Source organism: Vigna unguiculata, chromosome 2 (assembly GCF_004118075.2).
Source record: "Vigna unguiculata cultivar IT97K-499-35 chromosome 2, ASM411807v1, whole genome shotgun sequence".
NCBI classification, from domain to species: domain Eukaryota; kingdom Viridiplantae; phylum Streptophyta; class Magnoliopsida; order Fabales; family Fabaceae; genus Vigna; species Vigna unguiculata.
Genome location: NC_040280.1, coordinates 19,966,818 through 19,984,954, shown reverse-complemented (window position 1 = coordinate 19,984,954; position 18,137 = coordinate 19,966,818). Strand labels below are relative to the sequence as shown.

General features: G+C 31.2%; 1 protein-coding gene and 1 pseudogene across 3 annotated transcripts; one reads left to right on the top strand and one right to left on the bottom strand.

Moving 5' to 3' along the window:
* On the bottom strand, window positions 1–4,724 carry LOC114174558 (annotated as a pseudogene).
* A 7,046-nt stretch (window positions 4,725–11,770) lies between these two features.
* On the top strand, window positions 11,771–17,473 carry LOC114173970 (CSC1-like protein At1g69450). 3 transcript variants are annotated; one of them, XR_003602651.1, is made up of 11 exons: window positions 11,771–12,215; window positions 12,623–12,948; window positions 13,088–13,243; window positions 13,371–13,434; window positions 13,653–13,862; window positions 14,056–14,247; window positions 14,739–15,037; window positions 15,143–15,419; window positions 15,804–15,993; window positions 16,520–16,753; window positions 17,018–17,473. XR_003602651.1 is itself a non-coding variant. In XM_028058680.1 (11 exons), the coding sequence occupies exons 2-11, from the start codon at window positions 12,668–12,670 to the stop codon at window positions 17,171–17,173; spliced, it is 2,145 nt and encodes a 714-aa protein (XP_027914481.1). In that variant the 5' UTR covers window positions 11,773–12,215; window positions 12,623–12,667; the 3' UTR covers window positions 17,174–17,473. The 3 variants fall into 3 exon arrangements, 2 of the variants coding, with proteins under 2 accessions (XP_027914481.1, XP_027914482.1); XM_028058680.1 differs by having other exon boundaries at window positions 11,773–12,215; window positions 15,804–16,079; XM_028058681.1 differs by lacking the exons at window positions 11,771–12,215; window positions 12,623–12,948 and having other exon boundaries at window positions 13,088–13,223; window positions 15,804–16,079.
* Window positions 17,474–18,137: the final 664 nt, after the last annotated feature.

Below are 18,137 nucleotides of genomic sequence, written 5' to 3'. Positions count from 1 at the left end.
TCAAAATATCTGTCGTGGTAAGGATTTCTCAACTGGAAGTTGAAGTAATTCTAGAATCACTTCACAAACCTGCATTGTAAGAGTTTAAAGTTCATGGAACTCTACAATAAAAGAATTCTTATTGCATAGAAATAGATAAAACATTTCCTAATATATCTTGATGGAAATTTCAATCCTTGGTTAGTACTAAATTATCTTAACACTACCCAACATTTTTTTTTAGAAAAAACCATCACTTAACTTGGGCAAATCCACTCAACTGAGTCAACCCTCACCTACAATGGTCAACGCAAAAAAGGACAAACCTAAATAGGTTGAGTCCAGTCCATTAAAGATTAGCTCACTTCTCATATATGCTAATCCTATGAAATGATAGTAAGGCCCATAACTTGGGGACAATAAGGTGAAGTTTTACCATGCATATAACTTATCTCTATATCTAAACACCTAATTCAACATTTCCAAGTCGAACAATATAAATATGTTTCACAAAGGACAACAAATAATAATCCTTGGTTGACTTCAACTTGATCTTCATGCATGTTAAACTCTATTGTCTATGTGTTTATGTCCCATGACTAGAAAATTCACAATACGGATGTCTAAATTTATAACTAATTATAACATTATTTGGACAATTAATCTAACGTAGTCAAACAAGAATACACGAGTGGTAATAAAACTTTAAGCATAGCAACACATTACCACTACTATTCAAAACAAAACCATGCATTTTGTTTCAATTAACATATTTGGTAATGTAGATTACATTTTAATGTCCATAGTTAATTCTCTTGGTATGCACTAGTTCATGCTAAAGCAAACCCAGTTTGAGGTAGGGTGTTTTATTTTTCTTACTGAGCTTACCCATAAATAAGTCATAACCTACACGCCTTATAGGCTTTTGGCCTCAAGGACATTAGATCCTTTAAGGGTTCTTTGGCTTGAGCTTCTTATCTGTCTCATGTGGTCTTAGGCTGTGTACGATATGCTAACCAATCACCACCACTTACGCAGGAATAATTATAAGAAGCAGAGGAATTAAGGACATACAAGCTTGATTTGGGCTTTAATTGATGCAATCAACCGAATGTACTCTTATATCTGCCTGCCATATAAGCATGCCTTAAGTTTCAACATGCAACATTATTTTCATGTTTCAATCTTAAAATGAATAGGAAATAAACAAAAAGAAAATTACATGACCACGTGTAGAAAGATAGACAAAGAAGAACAGAATGAAAATAACTTTGACCCTCATGGCCAAAAGATAAAAAATAGACCAAAAAATTCAAGACCTAGTCACAATTCTAGGGCTAAATGCATAATTTAAACTAGGATCTATTAACTGTTTCCATAATGACGTTTGACAAAACTTCTATAGTTGTATCTTCACATTTAATCTCATAATGGATCAAAGAACCAATTGATGGACTAATACCATATAACCCAAAATGCTTAAGCACACATTTTAATAATTATAATAAAGCCTCCTAAACTATGTTATCTTTCTATACTAGTCAAATTTGTTTAGTGTAATGACCCACAAACCATCCTAAAAGTTCACTAACCTAAGTTACACATACATCAATCATGAACTCTAAGCCTATCCATGTCCAAAACACATGCAGGGGAAGTCAGTGAGATTAAAAAGGAAAACCACAAAAAAAATTTCTAATTTCAATCATATGAAAGATAAGAATTCTACAAAAGTATAGAATACGATCATTTACTATACCTCTTAGCCAAAGAAATACCAAACTAGAACTAAAGAAAACAAAGTGTTTCAGTTCATTTTTGAAAAACACATGTACATGGATGAATGAAACTCATGGAGAATAATGATACATAATATGTCAACAGGAAATATACGGATCTTGACAATGAGTTGACTAAAGTAAGTTTCAACATAACAAATAGACTGAAAAGTCATAATAAAGATACTAGTTTTCAAGTTTGAACTGAGTAAATTATGTTGCATCGAAACTTGTACCTGGTTATCTTTTCTTCCCTTTTTCTATGTAATTCAAAGCTTCAGACAAGGTAAACTCCACATGGAATCCATATCCTACATCCACAAATTTGCGTTGCGTATCTGGCCTGTAAAGTGTAAATAAAATACATGAAATATAAGAGATGTGCATTTCAATGGACTTAAGACAAAAACAAATATGCACAAATTATAATGCACAAATAAAATGAACTAGTTGTACTATTGGGTGAGGGGTTTCCTTGAGTTTAAATCTTTGTCCATTGATTGTACCCAAGAGAAGGAGGGGAGTGGCAGTAGAACGGTGTCTGCATCCACGTTGGCCATATAGCACAAATCCTAATGGTTGATAAGATGATGATGATGATGACTGATGTTGATGATGATAATATATCAAAAATGTCTATGACCACTGACTACAAAGATAAGATATGCAATTGAAAAACATGTTTGATCATGATTCATATGGACTGGTGATAAAATATAAGTGCCCCATAACAAAATTTAAAAATAAATTGAGAAAAAAATAACATTATTAGTAGCCAATGCTAAAACTAAAATTGTAATGACTTACACTTCTTCCTGCAGGTACACTTCAGACCCAAGATTGACCAAAGTTCTTAGACTGGTTACACTATTCTTCTCTAGGTTTTCAATGTTTCTTCGCATATCAGCACTACTAAACAAGTCAAGTGATATAACAACGTAAAAATTTGTTTTGACCTCTAGGTGTTAGTCATTAGATGCAGATTAATCACCAATTTAGTTCAGCCTATAACTAAGATTTACATGATTTGAACTTTCAATACTACTACAGACTTTATGAGAAATAAATGATACATAAAGTTGTTGTGTTGATATTTCAGTCTTACAAGATTATTAACTGATCCCAGTTGCATGCATAGAACCTAAAAAGGATACAAAATTTTTTGTTGTTCAAAAACCTTGTCCTTGAAATAAAGACATTAGAAAATGAGTAAATACCATTAGCACAATTTGAGTCATGCACATATAAAACTACTTTAAATCCATTTTCAAAGACATAAATTTTAGACCTAAAAAAACCTAAAAACACACATAAATTACTTATTATACAGAATGAATTAATTATATAGCTTATGTACAAATAAATTTCACATTAAAAGGATTTAGGTTATTGATAAAAAAACACATTTGGTAAGACAAACATTTCATACACATTGTTTCAAAATAATAAATAGAATGCAAAGGAGAGTAAAGGAATGGCCAACAACAAATTGTAAGCTATATTAGTAAAATGCACACACAATATCACATATGTTCATGCTTAAATTCCCAACACCAATCAACAAATAACAGATAAACATATCCTAACTTGTGGTTCATTTGAGCATTTTATCAAGTATGGAAGACAAGGAACAAATCTATTGAAATAATGTTTACAACAAACACTTTGCATTATTTTCATAAAAAACCATTTTAACAAAAAATAAAAAATAGATAACTGATCATTGAAGATACTACAAAGAGAGAGAGAGAGAGAGAGATAGTTTCATATGGTCATAAACCTTACTAAAGAGAAAGAAAAGAGTAGTAATTGCTTTGTGGAACAAAGTTTGCAAGACAAGTGTCTCCGAAGGTATGATTTTTTTATTCAGTTTGAAAGATCAAAAAATTGAGAATTGTCCCTTGACCAAAATATTTTCATTTAAATCGCCTTAAAGGTAATACAATTACTATCATGAACCAACTATTCGAAAAGCTTAAGTTGCTAATCTGAAGACACACTAATGATTTTTCTTAATGTTTAGTCAAACTTTTCCTTGTGGCTTTCTTAAGCAACATTAACACAAATACCTTACACCCTTAAAGATATAAGATGAACTAACATCATTAGTAATGGATTTTGCAACACAATTATCGACATAATAAACAAATATTAGAAATTGTAGTTGAAATTCATACTGGAAATCAAATAAGAAACAATGAACATTATAAATTAAATAATTGTATATTGAATAATTTGTCTTGAAATTTTGAAGTATTTGCAAAAAAAGTAACATAATTAGTTTATTGAGAACCTAATTGCAATTATCAGAAATTGACAAGGGACTAAATTGCAATCATGAAAAATATTCAAGGACTAAGTTGCAACTACTAAAATATAATTAAGGACCAATTTGCAATCATTATAATGTATATATAGGGGTCAATTTGTAGTTTTACGGAATTTTAGGTGTTATAACAAACTTTTGTAATGTTGTTATCTTTGGTTACATTTTAAAAGGCCATGTAGGTGGCTGGATTTACAACTTTGCATTTTGAAATATTTATTGATCAACACATATTCAAAACTTTCCTCCAAGTGCAGTCAAGTTAGTTTGTGATTAATGAAATCATGTATCTTTATATCTAATACAAATGGAATTTCAAAAAGTTGATCCAATACGTGAGACTAGTTAAGGCATCTTCTATGTTTCTATAAGTGAGTTTGTGACATGTTTTTCAACTTATATTGGTGTTTATTCAACTTTGAAGATGAGTTACAGGTTGTTGTTGTCGTTGAACATGTTTTTAAGTTAGTTGGTCTACACTTTAGTTTTGATGTAATTTTAAACTCATGTTGAATGTGTTTCATAATGATAATATTGTTCATTTTCATTGTTATTGTACTTATAACATGTTACAAGAAAAGAGGTTAATGAAATATGCATCTCATTAGTTGAAGGTGCATAAGAATAATTACCTGACGCATGACATTGAGTTGGCTGCGGTAGTGTTGAGGCAGCTATACAACCCAAAGGCACACCATTGTCTATGTAAAGAAAATCCAACTATCATTATATTACTAATATCTCATTCTACTTTATTATTTTGATAGTAACACCAAAGAAATATTCTTTCTTGTTGTCCTTGTGGATGATTCAACTAATTACCAATGTCATACATCAAATTGCTTTTTGTGAATAATGATACCAGTTAAAACCAACATAGAATTTAGTTCTTTGAAAAGTTTGCTAATGGTACCATAACACTTTGCCCTACATAATACATTGAAGTTTTTTGCATTGACGGTTATGGAATATATCAGAAAATAAAAATAACTATGGAACCAGATCAGGGAAAAAGAGGGAAGCAAAGGATGTGCATTTCTAAGCTACAATCTAAGTGTTTCTAAGCTACAATGTAAGTGTAAGTGAGACATGAAAATATTGTTAAGATGAAAGAATTCTAGACCATCAATTTAACCCCTTGGTAATCGATGCTGACATCCCTAAGCTTCTTGTAGATGATGTCTTATTGGTTCTAGATATTACACAATCCAACAACCCGATTATCCAAAAATGAAATTTTGAATTGCATAACTATTTCCAACCATCTTCTTATACATAAGCATTAAGCATTTCATATCCAGAAAGAAAGGAAAGATTCGTGCTTTACATTCATAGATAAGTGGATGATTAATAAATAAACACAAAGCATAAAACATTCAACAAAATACTAAACACACATTACCCTAAAACCTTAGAACGTAGAGCTGGTAAATACCTGACGTCCCACGCACCCCCTTTGTCCCCAATCTAGATAAAGTTTGCTCTTGCACGCCGTTCTGCTTTGAAGACGGTGACAAAACACTTTAAACAACCAAAATGTGCTTGGGAACTATGAGTAGAATGGACAACGATGGTGGCTTTTGACGAATATCTCCGAGCGACGGCTGGTTGAGGATGAATGGCTATGAGGGTGAGCACGTCTTGGTGTGAGATGGTAGGCGTTCTTGATTTTAGGGTTCTCAATTTTGGGTTATCAATTTTCCTGCAAAAAGAAGATGGTGACGAAATACTTTAAACAACCAAAATGTGCTTACGAACTGCGAGTGGAGTGGACAACGATGGTTTTTGGGCTCTCAATCTTGGGTTATCAATTTTGCTGCGAAAAAACGATTTTAGGATTTCTTGGTTTTGAATGTTTTGGTATCAGAGTTAAGGGTGTAATATTTAAGATGGGTTAGTGTAAGTTTAATCTTCATGTCTAAAGATTATCACATATAAGTTTAAATTTTCATTAGGATTTTCAAAAGATTATCACAACTTATTTTTACAAATAATTTTGTTATTTAAAAAAAATAGATAACTTTTATATTTGTAATAAAAGAGATATTGAAAAATAAAATAATAAATATATTGTATATAAAAATTTGTAGATTCAAACAACATTAACACAAACATCATACACTCTTAAAGATATAAGATGAACTAACATCGACAAAATCCAAAAATATTAGAAATTTTAGTTTAAATTCATACTAGAAATCAAATAAGGAACAATGGTCATTATAAATTTAAGAATTGTATATTGAATAATTTGTATTGAAATTTTGAAGTATTTTGCAAAAAGAAAAGTAATACAATTAGTTTATTAGATACGTAATTGCAAATATCATAAATGTGTAAAGGACTAAATTGCAATCATGAAAAATATTCAAGGACTAAGTTACAAAGATTAAAAAATAATTAAGAATCAATTTGCAATCATTAGAAAATATATAGGGGTCAATTTGTAGTTTTATGAAATTTTAGGGGTTATAAAATATTTTTGTAATGTTGTTATCTTTGGTTACATTTTAAAAGGTTGTATTTGTAGGGAAGATAATGTCTATGTTGATTTATTAGTCAACTATGAGGTGACTTATAAACAAAACTTTATTTCGTAGAATAATTTGTCAAATTTCATTAGATATGGATTTGTTTTAGAAATGGGTTTGATTTAGTTGTTGTTAGATTTGCAAAGTTGTTCTCGATTACGTGAGTCGTAGTCTAGTCCCTCATGCTTGTATTTATTTTTTCTTTGCTCGATGTTAATATATTGCAAAGTGATGTGTGAATTAAAAGGTGTCAACTTACTTGATATGTCTTTGTCTTATAATGATGCTTAACATGTCATAACTTCTAATAAAATAAAATACATTAGTTATGAAACACGTGAACTTGTTACTCCATCTAATTATACTTAAAAGCTCTAAATGAATTCAACCAATTGAATGCCTTGGCCTTATTGTAATATAGTTTAAGTTGGAAGAATTTGTAAGTATAATACATTAGCACCCATAAAATAAATAATGTTTCTCTCTTTTTATATGTTGTTATATTTGTTAAAGGACACTCTTCATTAAATTAGTAAAAGACTTTTTATAGAATTTACCTTAATAACTAAAAAATTGGACTTTATACTATACTTAATATATGTATGTTCCGAGTATGTTGCAATCAAATGAAAAGAAGTATGTTGCATTCAGTAGTTGAAAAATATGATAGTGAAAAGAAATTTTATGAACTGGAAAGTTAGCTAATAAAACTTCTAAAGATAGTTGTAGACTATAGATACATTGTAGTAATTCAGACTCAACATGTTTCATGAAGAAGAGAGAAAAGAAGAATGAAATAACTAGTATTATTGATGAGCAACCCCTATCATATTTTAGATTACACTTCTTTGTAAACTGTAGTTGTTTAGTTAGAAGTGGTTATATTCAAATGACATCCAATCTTAGAGAGATACGACTATGTTTCAAATAATACCTCATCTTAGCCAGGAGTGACATTGTTCCAAAGAACACTTGATTTTAGGCAAGGGTGTCAACACTCCAAAAAATACTTGATCTTAGTGTTAAGACTTTGGCAAGTGTACCAAGTCGCGCAAGTAATAACCGGTAAGACCGGGATATTGTTTTCCAAGAGACTCGTGTATACTAATTAATTGCGTAATTAGTGACTAATTTAAACTAATGAATAAATCCATATTTTGAGTTTCAATGTATGAAATTAAATTTTAAATAATTAAAATTGAACTTTGGAAGTTAAAGGCACTTAGTGAATGGAAAAGATTAGAAATGAAATGACTTGATATTGCCGGGATTAGAATTCACCAACTATGCTCTCATGCAACTACAATTTAACATCATCTTCATTAATATGCTAATGTCAACCCACAATTTTTCTCAAACCCTAATTCCTTAATGGATTGAGCCTAAATTTCCTTATTAAAAGTCAATTCCTTGAACTTTTAATAAGCTAATTTGCTTTATGCACTAAGGTTTAAGACAACCAATGGGTCAAGCCCCATTCCTAGGTACAAGCTCCATTGAGTTTTCTTATTCCAAATCTAGGTTTCAAAAGATATTTCCACACCCAATGAACCAAAATTCATGCAATGGATGGCTAAATCAATGCAAGCATTAAGTGAAGAAACAAGAAGACTAGAAATTAATGAAAGAGTCATATATATAATCAAAACATTTGCATTTACACAAGAGTTTCGTGGCTACATCTAACCCCAACAAAAATGGGTTTAGCTCTCCATTGTCATGGAGAGCTCAAGCATGCAAATGAAAGAGATGGAAGAGAAAGAGATACAAAGAGGAAGATGGAGTTGTTCCCACAAGCCCTAGCACTCCTCCAAGCTCTCCAAATGTGTTCTTCGTGCCTCCAAAATGCCAAAGATGAGTTTCCCCTCGCGAAAACAGAAGAAAAAGAGCCAACTTGCCACATCAGCGAAAACTGGCGCCTGGCGGAAGCTTCTCACCGCCAGGCGCTAGCGAGAAAACAGTGGCCAACCTCTGCATCTACCGCCCGATAGTGTACAGGTGCGCCAGGCAGTGAGCCACTCTGTCGCTTGGCGTCGTCATTCTACCGCCAGGCGCTGGCATTGTGTCGCCTGACACTTCCTGTTGACATTTTCCTTCTTCTCCTTGCTATTCCAGGTCACTCATTAATTTAGATTGTTGGAACAAAGCTTTCCATCTACAAAAAGGACACAAAAGTGGGGATTAGTGGTATATTTAGATCAATGTAACCCAAAATGTATTTGTTTACAAAAGTAAAGTAAAATTGAGGATTAAATAGGTTAAAAGTTTTGGAAGAGATGATTTTGCTATGAAAATGTAGCTTGGATAATGGTAAAAATTAACATTATCACTTAGTAAATAGTGGTTGTGTTCCAAATAATATCCAAACTGATCCAAGAATAAATTGTGGTCTAAATAATACCAAGTATTTAGCTAGGAGCTGTTAGGGTGTAAAGAATAATAGTCGCCTTGTATCTTGTAGCAGTAATCTACATAGTAAAAATTTGATTGTGTTAATCAATAGTTGAATGTAGTTTGTGATGAACCATTATAAAAACATATAGTTTAAATGTTTTTCTATACTTCTATATCTTTCATATTGTATGTAATTCATGTGTAACCAACAAAAAAGGAGTTTTTTTTTTTCAAAAATAAGATCTATGAAAATGTTATGGCAATGTGTTTAGGGTTGGAAAAACGGATTGAGTAGGCCAGGATTTTTAACCTTTAGCCCGTCTTAACCCAACCTATTTGGCTCGTTAACCCGTTGGGTTACAAGACAAGCTGGTTATCGGTTGGCCCATGACCCGTCAACATCAAGTAAAACGGGTTGGCTCGTGACCTGTATCAATATTTTTTAGTTTTTGTCTTTTTCAACTTTATTAATAGTTAACATGAATAATGAAACCAAATGTCTTAAGAATGATTTTCGTCGATGAATATGTGATTTTTATCTTCATATATGTACTCTTCTTTACCTTTTATCTTTTAATCAATAGTTTAGTAGGAACTAAAAGACAATCAAGTTAGATAAAACAAAATTTTTTCTTAAAAAATGAATCAAGTTAGATAAAACAAATTTTTTTCTTAAAAAATGAAAGAAGCACAAGCTTATCGACTATTGTTTTAGTGAATATTATCATAAATATGATAATGAATTTCTTTGTAATTTTTTTTGAATTTTTTCAATAAAATAATCACTTCTTAGAAGTTTTCTTTTAATTTTTATAAGAAGATAATAAGTAAATGTTGTAAAAAGAGGAAATGAAATAACTTTTAATTAAAAAAGTATTATTTTTAGCTAAATATATTTGCATGTCATCTCGTTTCGTATTCCGTTTTTTTTAGAACATTAATTATTCTAGCAAATAATTCAGGGCCAATGACAATGTATTTTATGTTAATTATAATTATGTTTTGTGGTTCTTTTTCTCTTTTCCATTTTCAAACTCAATCTTCTTATACTTAACATTCTAGAAGCCCTTTTTACCAACTAATCTCATTAGTCTAAGAAAACAATTCACAATAAATAAATAAATAAATAAAATATCCTTTCACGTAACATTTTGTTTTGGGTTGATCTTCGATTTGGGTGTTAAATCGGAACCAAAAATACAACTTTAGTCCAAAAACGAAACTAAAGAAACGTGAACTTTTTGTAATCTTAAAATATTAATTTTCAAATTTTAAATGATGAAAGTCAAATTGTTTTGTAGTTTTAGAATTGAAATTTAAAAACAATAAAACGAAGGTTGTGTGTAAGAATATTAATAAAATAAGACATTTCAAAAAGTTGAGGTGTGAAATCAAACAAGAGATTCATAAAGCTATTCACACTTGCAACCTAATTTCTAATGTATGTTTATATAAATTGTTTTTTATTTTTAATTAAGCCACCAAAATTATAAAAAAAAAATCATACATTTAAAAAGTGAATTTCACAAAATGTCAGAAATTATGAAAATGACAATTTTGCAAAAACCATTTAAACAAACAGGTGAAAATTGGAAGCCATTGGTCGACCGCTCTACCATAATTATAATAACAACCTTTCAACCCAAAATAAAATATGAATTCGCAAATGTATAATCAATTAATCATATAACGTTTCCAACTTGGAATTAAAAACCTGTCCATCACTGTCATACATGATTAGTTTATGTTCAACAAAATTTTGACCTTCAACAATTTATTTTATCATTTATTTTAAAGTTTTTCAATTTAGTTAATTTTCAATATTTTCTAGCATCATTTTATTTCAATTTCCATGTATTTATGATCAATTAAATTACAATTGAGTTAAAAATTGAAAAAAAAGGAAAATTTCATGTAAAATTCATGAAAAAAAATAAAATGGTAAAATATATTATTAAATTAATTTTTCATAAACTGATATTAAGATAGTGGGTTTAAGAATAACCTTTCAAAAATTATATACATGAAATAAGATTTGTTTCTAAAATTGGTTTTTATTTTTAACTAATTAGATATTCAACACGATGATAATGAGGATGAAAACGAAAGAGATCTGATATCAAATGACATGTAAGTCTTTCAAACATATTTATAAATTAGTTTTACCTTAAATCTATATAAAATATTCATCACACTCTTATATTTTTATATTAAAGATATCAAATATGGAAATCGAGAAATATTTGATAACCAATAATATAATAATTTTAAAAATAAAATAAAATGAATTCTTAATAACTTATGATATCATATCAAGAAAATAAATTTATATGTAACTTAATTTTACAAAACTAAACTGAGATTTGACTGAACTTTACGTAAATTATCTTATATTTAACATGTGAGATGTCCAAACTTCATATGGTAGTATTAATTAATTAAAACATTACCTGTAATCTAAATTTTTCTAAATTTTTGTGTAATTAATTTTTTTACAATGTTACGTTGAAAGTTATAATTTAAATTTTTGTATAATTTAATGTTTTTATAATGCTATGTTGAGAGTGACATTTGCAATATGGTTAATTAGTTGCTAATAATTGAGTACCGACTCGACTTTTCTTTCTAAAAATTATCTTTAAATGAATAATTCTCTTGTATTCATTTCTCAAATGTATTTTTAATTTGCTTCAAATAATACACGTGCATCTTTTGTTAGATTTATTCTTTTTCCTTGTTCATATAAGAGTCTAGTTTTTTGTGCTAAGGTAAAGAATCTTCACGAAACTCTATTTATTTTGGTGGAGTTAAGGTAAATAAACTATCAGTGGAAGTAGTTGCACAATGATGGAAGAGGATGTTCCTAATTTGGTAGTTGGCATAACCGGTTCATGTTCCAAAGTTCTTCTCACACACGTATTATTTTGACGCGTGTTCTCCACTCTTCTGTGAACACGACGAGATTTAAGTAATCTTTGTTCTCTTCCCACAATTTTTCTGTTCTTCTCACTCTGTACTTCTAGTCAACGCAGCAAAACTTGCCACATAGTACCAGTTATTCGTTCCAACTCTCCAATATAGCCATTTGGGTATGCTCAAATTTTGGTGTTCGGAGACTGCACCAATCATACTGTGATAAAGTCTCATACTTTGGGAGTTTCTGAATCTGGGTTTTTCATTTCAGGCTTCTCAACATCTATTTCAAGAGTATGAGCAGTTTCTTTACTTTGATTTCATTTTCCTCTTTTGTGCAATCAGTTACGAGTTTGTACAACATTGTTTCTGTTATCAATCGGTTGCTGGATTATTTAATGCAGGAAATTATCATTGCAATTTTGTTTACAATCAAATAATCCAGTGAAATTGTTTCTTCCTATAGTTTATTGCATAACCCTGTTAACTTTGACTGATGTAAAAACGCCCATATGATGTGAAAATTTTCATTGTTTTACCACGTTGACTAAGATAACGTTGTAAACTAGTGGGATAATCAACTTGGCTTAACCGAAACCAAGCCAAAAGGGTATTTTAACCTTAAGTAATTTAGTTACAAAGTATGCTTCAAATCTGAAAAAGATTTGATTATTTGTTTCCATTGTTTGTGTTTCTTGCAGTAGCGTATTCACCATTTGCTTGATTTCTGAGATTTCCTTGAAAACATGATCGTGTCTGCACTGTTGACATCTGTTGGCATCAATACCGCTTTGTGTGTGCTGTTCTTCACACTGTATTCTATATTGAGGAAACAACCGAGCAATTATGAAGTTTATGGGCCACGCATGCTGGCTGAAGGAATGTCTAAGAGAAGGAGTCGTTTCAACTTAGAAAGATTGATTCCTTCTGCAGGTTGGGTTGCAAAAGCATGGAGGCTTTCTGAGGAGGAACTGTTGCAATTATCAGGGTTAGATGGTGTTGTGTTTATGCGCATGATAACCTTCAGGTATATCATTTCCTTCATCAATAGTAAATTTGTGTCACCCCCTTCCACATTCAACCCTTCCAAAGCAAGACAATAGAAGCATCTGCATAAAACCTGTTACTTAAATTGTAAACTGAGTTCTCATGTTTCTGTTGTGCAGTTTGAAAATGTTTACCTTTGCTGGGATGATTGGGATGCTTGTGATTCTTCCAGTTAATTGTTGGGGGAATCAGCTAAAAGATATTGATATTGTGGACTTTGTCAACAACTCCTTGGATGTGTTCACCATATCAAATGTAAACAGTGGCTCTCATTGGTGAATACTAACTCAAGAATTTTTTTTCCAATTGAGAATGTTTTTTTTTTCCAGCATTGTTCTATTGTTACGGATTCATTATGGACTGAACTGTATGAGATTGTTATTCTTTATGATTTTGTTTCAGGTTGTGGGTTCACTTCATTGCTGTATATATTGTCAGTGGCTTCATTTGCATGCTACTCTTTTTTGTAAGAACACAAACTCTTAGCTTTTGGAAATATTTTGTCTAACTGCTTCAGCAATCTGAATAGTTGTATGCATTGTGCTTCATACTTAATGCAAGTCTTTTTCTTTCTCTTTAATTTTCTTCACTAATTGAAGTGTACAAGTAGATATAATATAACTCACCTTACAAGAGTCAACAATTTAATTACTTACTCATTTCTCTGTTTTATTTTGTTGTCAGGAATATAAATACATATCGTCTAAAAGAATTTCTTACTTTTATTCTTCGGAACCTCAGCCTCATCACTTCACCATTTTAGTTCACAGCATTCCCACTTCCTCTTCTAGCAGCATCAGTCACAGTGTTGAGAGATTCTTTAGCGAGCTTTATCCTTCTACATATCTGTCGCATGTGGTTGTTCGTCGAACGGGTAAAATCCATAACCTCGTGGTAAGAATCATGTTTGAATTTCAGTTTCCTTTCTTCTTAATGGATTTTCACCTTTATATTTTATTATTGTTGGAAACTTCTTTTTTAGTCTTTTAAAGGTGTGCATAATTTTGGTATTTTATTTATTTGTGTTTCAGTTTTGAGATATATGTAATGTAACTGATATCTGTATCTTTCCGCTGCTTTAATGTAGAGTGAGGCCAAAAAATTGTATAAAAGAGTTACTCAATTACGATCAGATCCCACTCGGCAGAAGCGTATGAATCGTGGTATTTCTGGAATTTTTAGGCAGAAAACCAATGTTATAGAGGAATATCAAAAGAAATTAGAGGACATTGAGGAGAGTGTGAGATTCAAGCAGTCAGAGGCTTCATTGGCAGGAGAAGTATGTGGTAATCTTTCAATCTTTTTCCAAAAGAAACAATTTAAAAGGAATTTGGATTCTCTGTTAGTTTTTGGTATTGTTATTAAGCCTTTAAAATACACTTGTTAGAATGAAGTTGGAACAAGATAGCCGTAATGGAAGGTGAGGCTGGATCACCATTTTTTTAGGGAAAGCTAATGCTTATAGGATAGTTTGGCACTGCTTAACACCCATAAAGAAGCAAATTATGTTTGAATAAAGGAGATGGAAGTCTTCTTGTTTCTAGTGGGTGAAGCAAGGCTAAACTCATGAGCTTATTATCTTACATTGGAACAAGTTTATAGAAGCTTCTTTTTTTTCCATCTCATCCATGTCGCCCGTGTGGCACTAGAGGATCAGTACTAAAAACTCAGCAGAGAATCTGGACTCAATTAAGTTTAACCATTTACATTTTTTCTTGTATAAAAGTTCATGCTACATTTACTAATCTATGTTGTTGTTGAATATTGAAGGAGGCTCGAGCTGCCTTTGTGTTCTTCAGGTCTCGTTTGGGTGCTGCAACTGCTTTTCATATAAAGCAATCTGTGAATCCCACCCAGTGGATTACAGAGTTTGCTCCAGAACCTCGTGATGTTTATTGGCCTTTCTTCTCTGAATCGTTCATGCGTAGATGGATTTCTAAGTTGGTGGTTGTAGTTGTGTGTACTCTTTTCACCATTTCATTCCTTATACCTGTAGTATTCGTACAGGGGCTTACCAACCTTAATCAATTGGAAATTTTGTTTCCCTTCCTGACAAGTCTTCTCTCCATGTAAGTTACTTTGCTTTATCAACACTGATACACAAAACTGAACTAACTTTGGTTTAATAACATCTTAATGCAAAGTTACTGAACCTTTTGTGAATCTGCTTTCAGAAAATTTTTCAGTCAAATAGTGACAGGATACCTCCCCAGTCTTATTCTTCAGTTGTTTCTGAAAGTGGTGCCTCCAGCCATGAGATTCCTTTCCTCCATTCAAGGATACATCTCGCACAGTGATATAGAAATGAGTGCATCTAGAAAAGTTCTGTGGTTCACAGTATGGAATGTTTTTTTTGCATCTGTGTTTTCTGGCTCAATCCTGTCCATGCTGAAAGCCGTCCTTGATCCTAAGAACATTCCTGCGAAGCTGGCAGTTGCAGTTCCAGCACAGGTTAGTTAATTTTTCTCTTCAAAACTGATTTAGAACAAAATTGTGTTGAAAATCCATATAAACTAGAGATAAAACCAATTTACAATATAGAAGCGAGTACAAACCTCACCTTACAAGCCGGTTTTGTAAGATTGAGTTAGACTTAAAGTTCACTTCTTTATATGGTATTATAGTCATGAGTTAAAGTCTATCCTACTGAAATTTGATATTTGTTGGATTTATTGTTCTACCCATTATCAGGTTATATAAGTGCAAACCTCACTTTAAAGATATAGTATCAACAAAATATTTATACTATCCATCACTTTGATCTAAGCAACAAAGTTACAATAATATAACAAAGTTATTTCTATCTTTCTGATGTTGATTTTGGTTTGAGTGCAGGCATCATTTTTTATTACCTATGTTGTCACCCAAGGATGGACAAGTGTGTGTTCAGAACTGTTCCGTGTAATTCCTTTTCTTTTCTGTTGGATAACAAGGCTCTTCACAAGTCCAGACGATGATGAATTTGAAGTTCCATCTATTCCATACCACAAGGATATTCCGAGGGTCCTTTTTTTTGGACTTCTTGGTATTACATATTTTTTCCTTGCTCCATTAATTTTGCCATTCCTCTTGGCCTACTTTTGTCTTGCATACATCATATATCGAAACCAGGTTAGCATTTCTTTGGATTTTTTTTTCTTCTATCTGTTAGAAGATTATTATGTTAAGAAACATTTCTAATTTTCCATAATTATGTTCTATTGTGGTACTGATTCTGTATAAAGTAAATAAATTTAGCACCAAGTAAAATGATAACGTTAATCATACTTTCAAGTGCAAAAGGATCTTAGATGAGGAGGCTTCTTTGAGATCATTGATTTCTGTCTACTCATGAAAGTAAATCTGCTGTTGGTTAATTTTGTCCATGAAAATGCAAGACACTGAGAAAACATTTTTGATATAGTTCACACTGATGATCTGCCAATGTATAATCATGAAAAAAACTTATTCTGTTTTTTACTATTATGTTAATTTTATCCATGAAATTGTGAGAAACTTAGCAAACATTTCTGATATAACTCACTCTGATGATCTGCCAATTTATTATGCAGTTCATAAATGTATATGCACCAAAGTACGATACAGCTGGGAAATTTTGGCCTGTTATACACAATTCAATGATATTTTCTCTGGTACTCATGCAAATTATTGCTGTGGGAATCTTTGCATTGAAAAAGCTTTCTATGGCCTCAACTCTGGCAATGCCTCTACCAGTCCTCACACTTCTCTTTAATGAGTACTGCCGAAAACGATTCCTTCCCATATTTGTTGCATATTCTGCGGAGGTACATTTCCAATCCATATAACCTGAATGTGTTGGAAGTCTAACATAAATTAAAAGTAAGATTAATTTAGAATATATAAGTGAGTGCAAACTTCGTCTATAAGCTGGTATTGTAGGATTGAGTTAGGCTTAAAGTTCACTTCTTTACAAAATGGTCAAATACTTTTTACTATCCAACCAACCCTGAACATTTCTGAAACAATAGAGGGTTATTGCATGGTTCATCCATTGTCATTTTGATTCTGATTTTGGTTTATGTTTGCAGAGTTTGATAAAGAAGGATAGGCAAGACCAAAATGATGCTACAATGACACAGTTTTATGAGAATTTGGTGAATGCTTACAGAGACCCTGCATTGCTTCCACTCCAATACTTACCAAACTATGATAATCTTCGAACTCCCCTTATACCTCAGGCTTAATGCTAAGGCACAAGGGTTCAATTTTAGAACTGTTGTGGTGGTTCTCTTCCATATATGATGAGAAATATTCCATTTCATAAGCAAAAGGTGGCTATATATATATATATATATATTCCTATTTGTGAAAATAGAGAATTCTTGAATTCCATAGGAGTGGTCAATTTTTACCACTGTCATAGATGAAGAACCTAAAAATTACAGATACAATTGTTTGTATATATTTGTTGTAAACATAATAATATGTCACAGCCAAAGAGGATGCTTATTGCTTAATTGCCATATTTAGAGGAGTAAGTGAAACTAAAGTTGGTGATTATTTGAGCTTAATGATATAAATTGTTTAGTTTTATTAATCAATAACTTTCTATGGTTGTTATCTTAATCTTTTCTATTTGTAGATCGTTTGACTATTCTTGATTGGTGATCCTTTGATGGTTCTATTGTGTCTTATCTTTAGAGGCATTTTCATTTTATATGATTTGATTTTTTATTTCTAAAACAGAGTTGAACAGAAACAAGGTAGAAACATTAGAAAACACAATCGCTGGTAATTTTAATTGATTAAAATAGAGAGAAATTTGAAAATTGACTCAGTGCAGACGTTTTTAATCAATTAAATCGAGATTTGAATCGATTAAAATTATTGAAAATTTCTTTTTAAGTGTTTTTAAAGCAATAGAATTAACTGATTAACATACAAAAATGATGTATCTAAATACGGGAATGAGTTTAAGATTTAATTTGCCTCAAATTACTTCATCGAAATCATTTAAAACACTCCACAAGCATGAATACAAACAAGCCTATTGACTAATCTAACTCGATATAAAACATGAAAACCATGACATGTTTGATTGAGACTAAGTGAATTGCAATGAAACATGATCACAAAGAGAAACTAGTTATATCTACAATCCATAATTAAGAGCTTCAATACTGGAGTTTTACATCTTTTTACATCTTG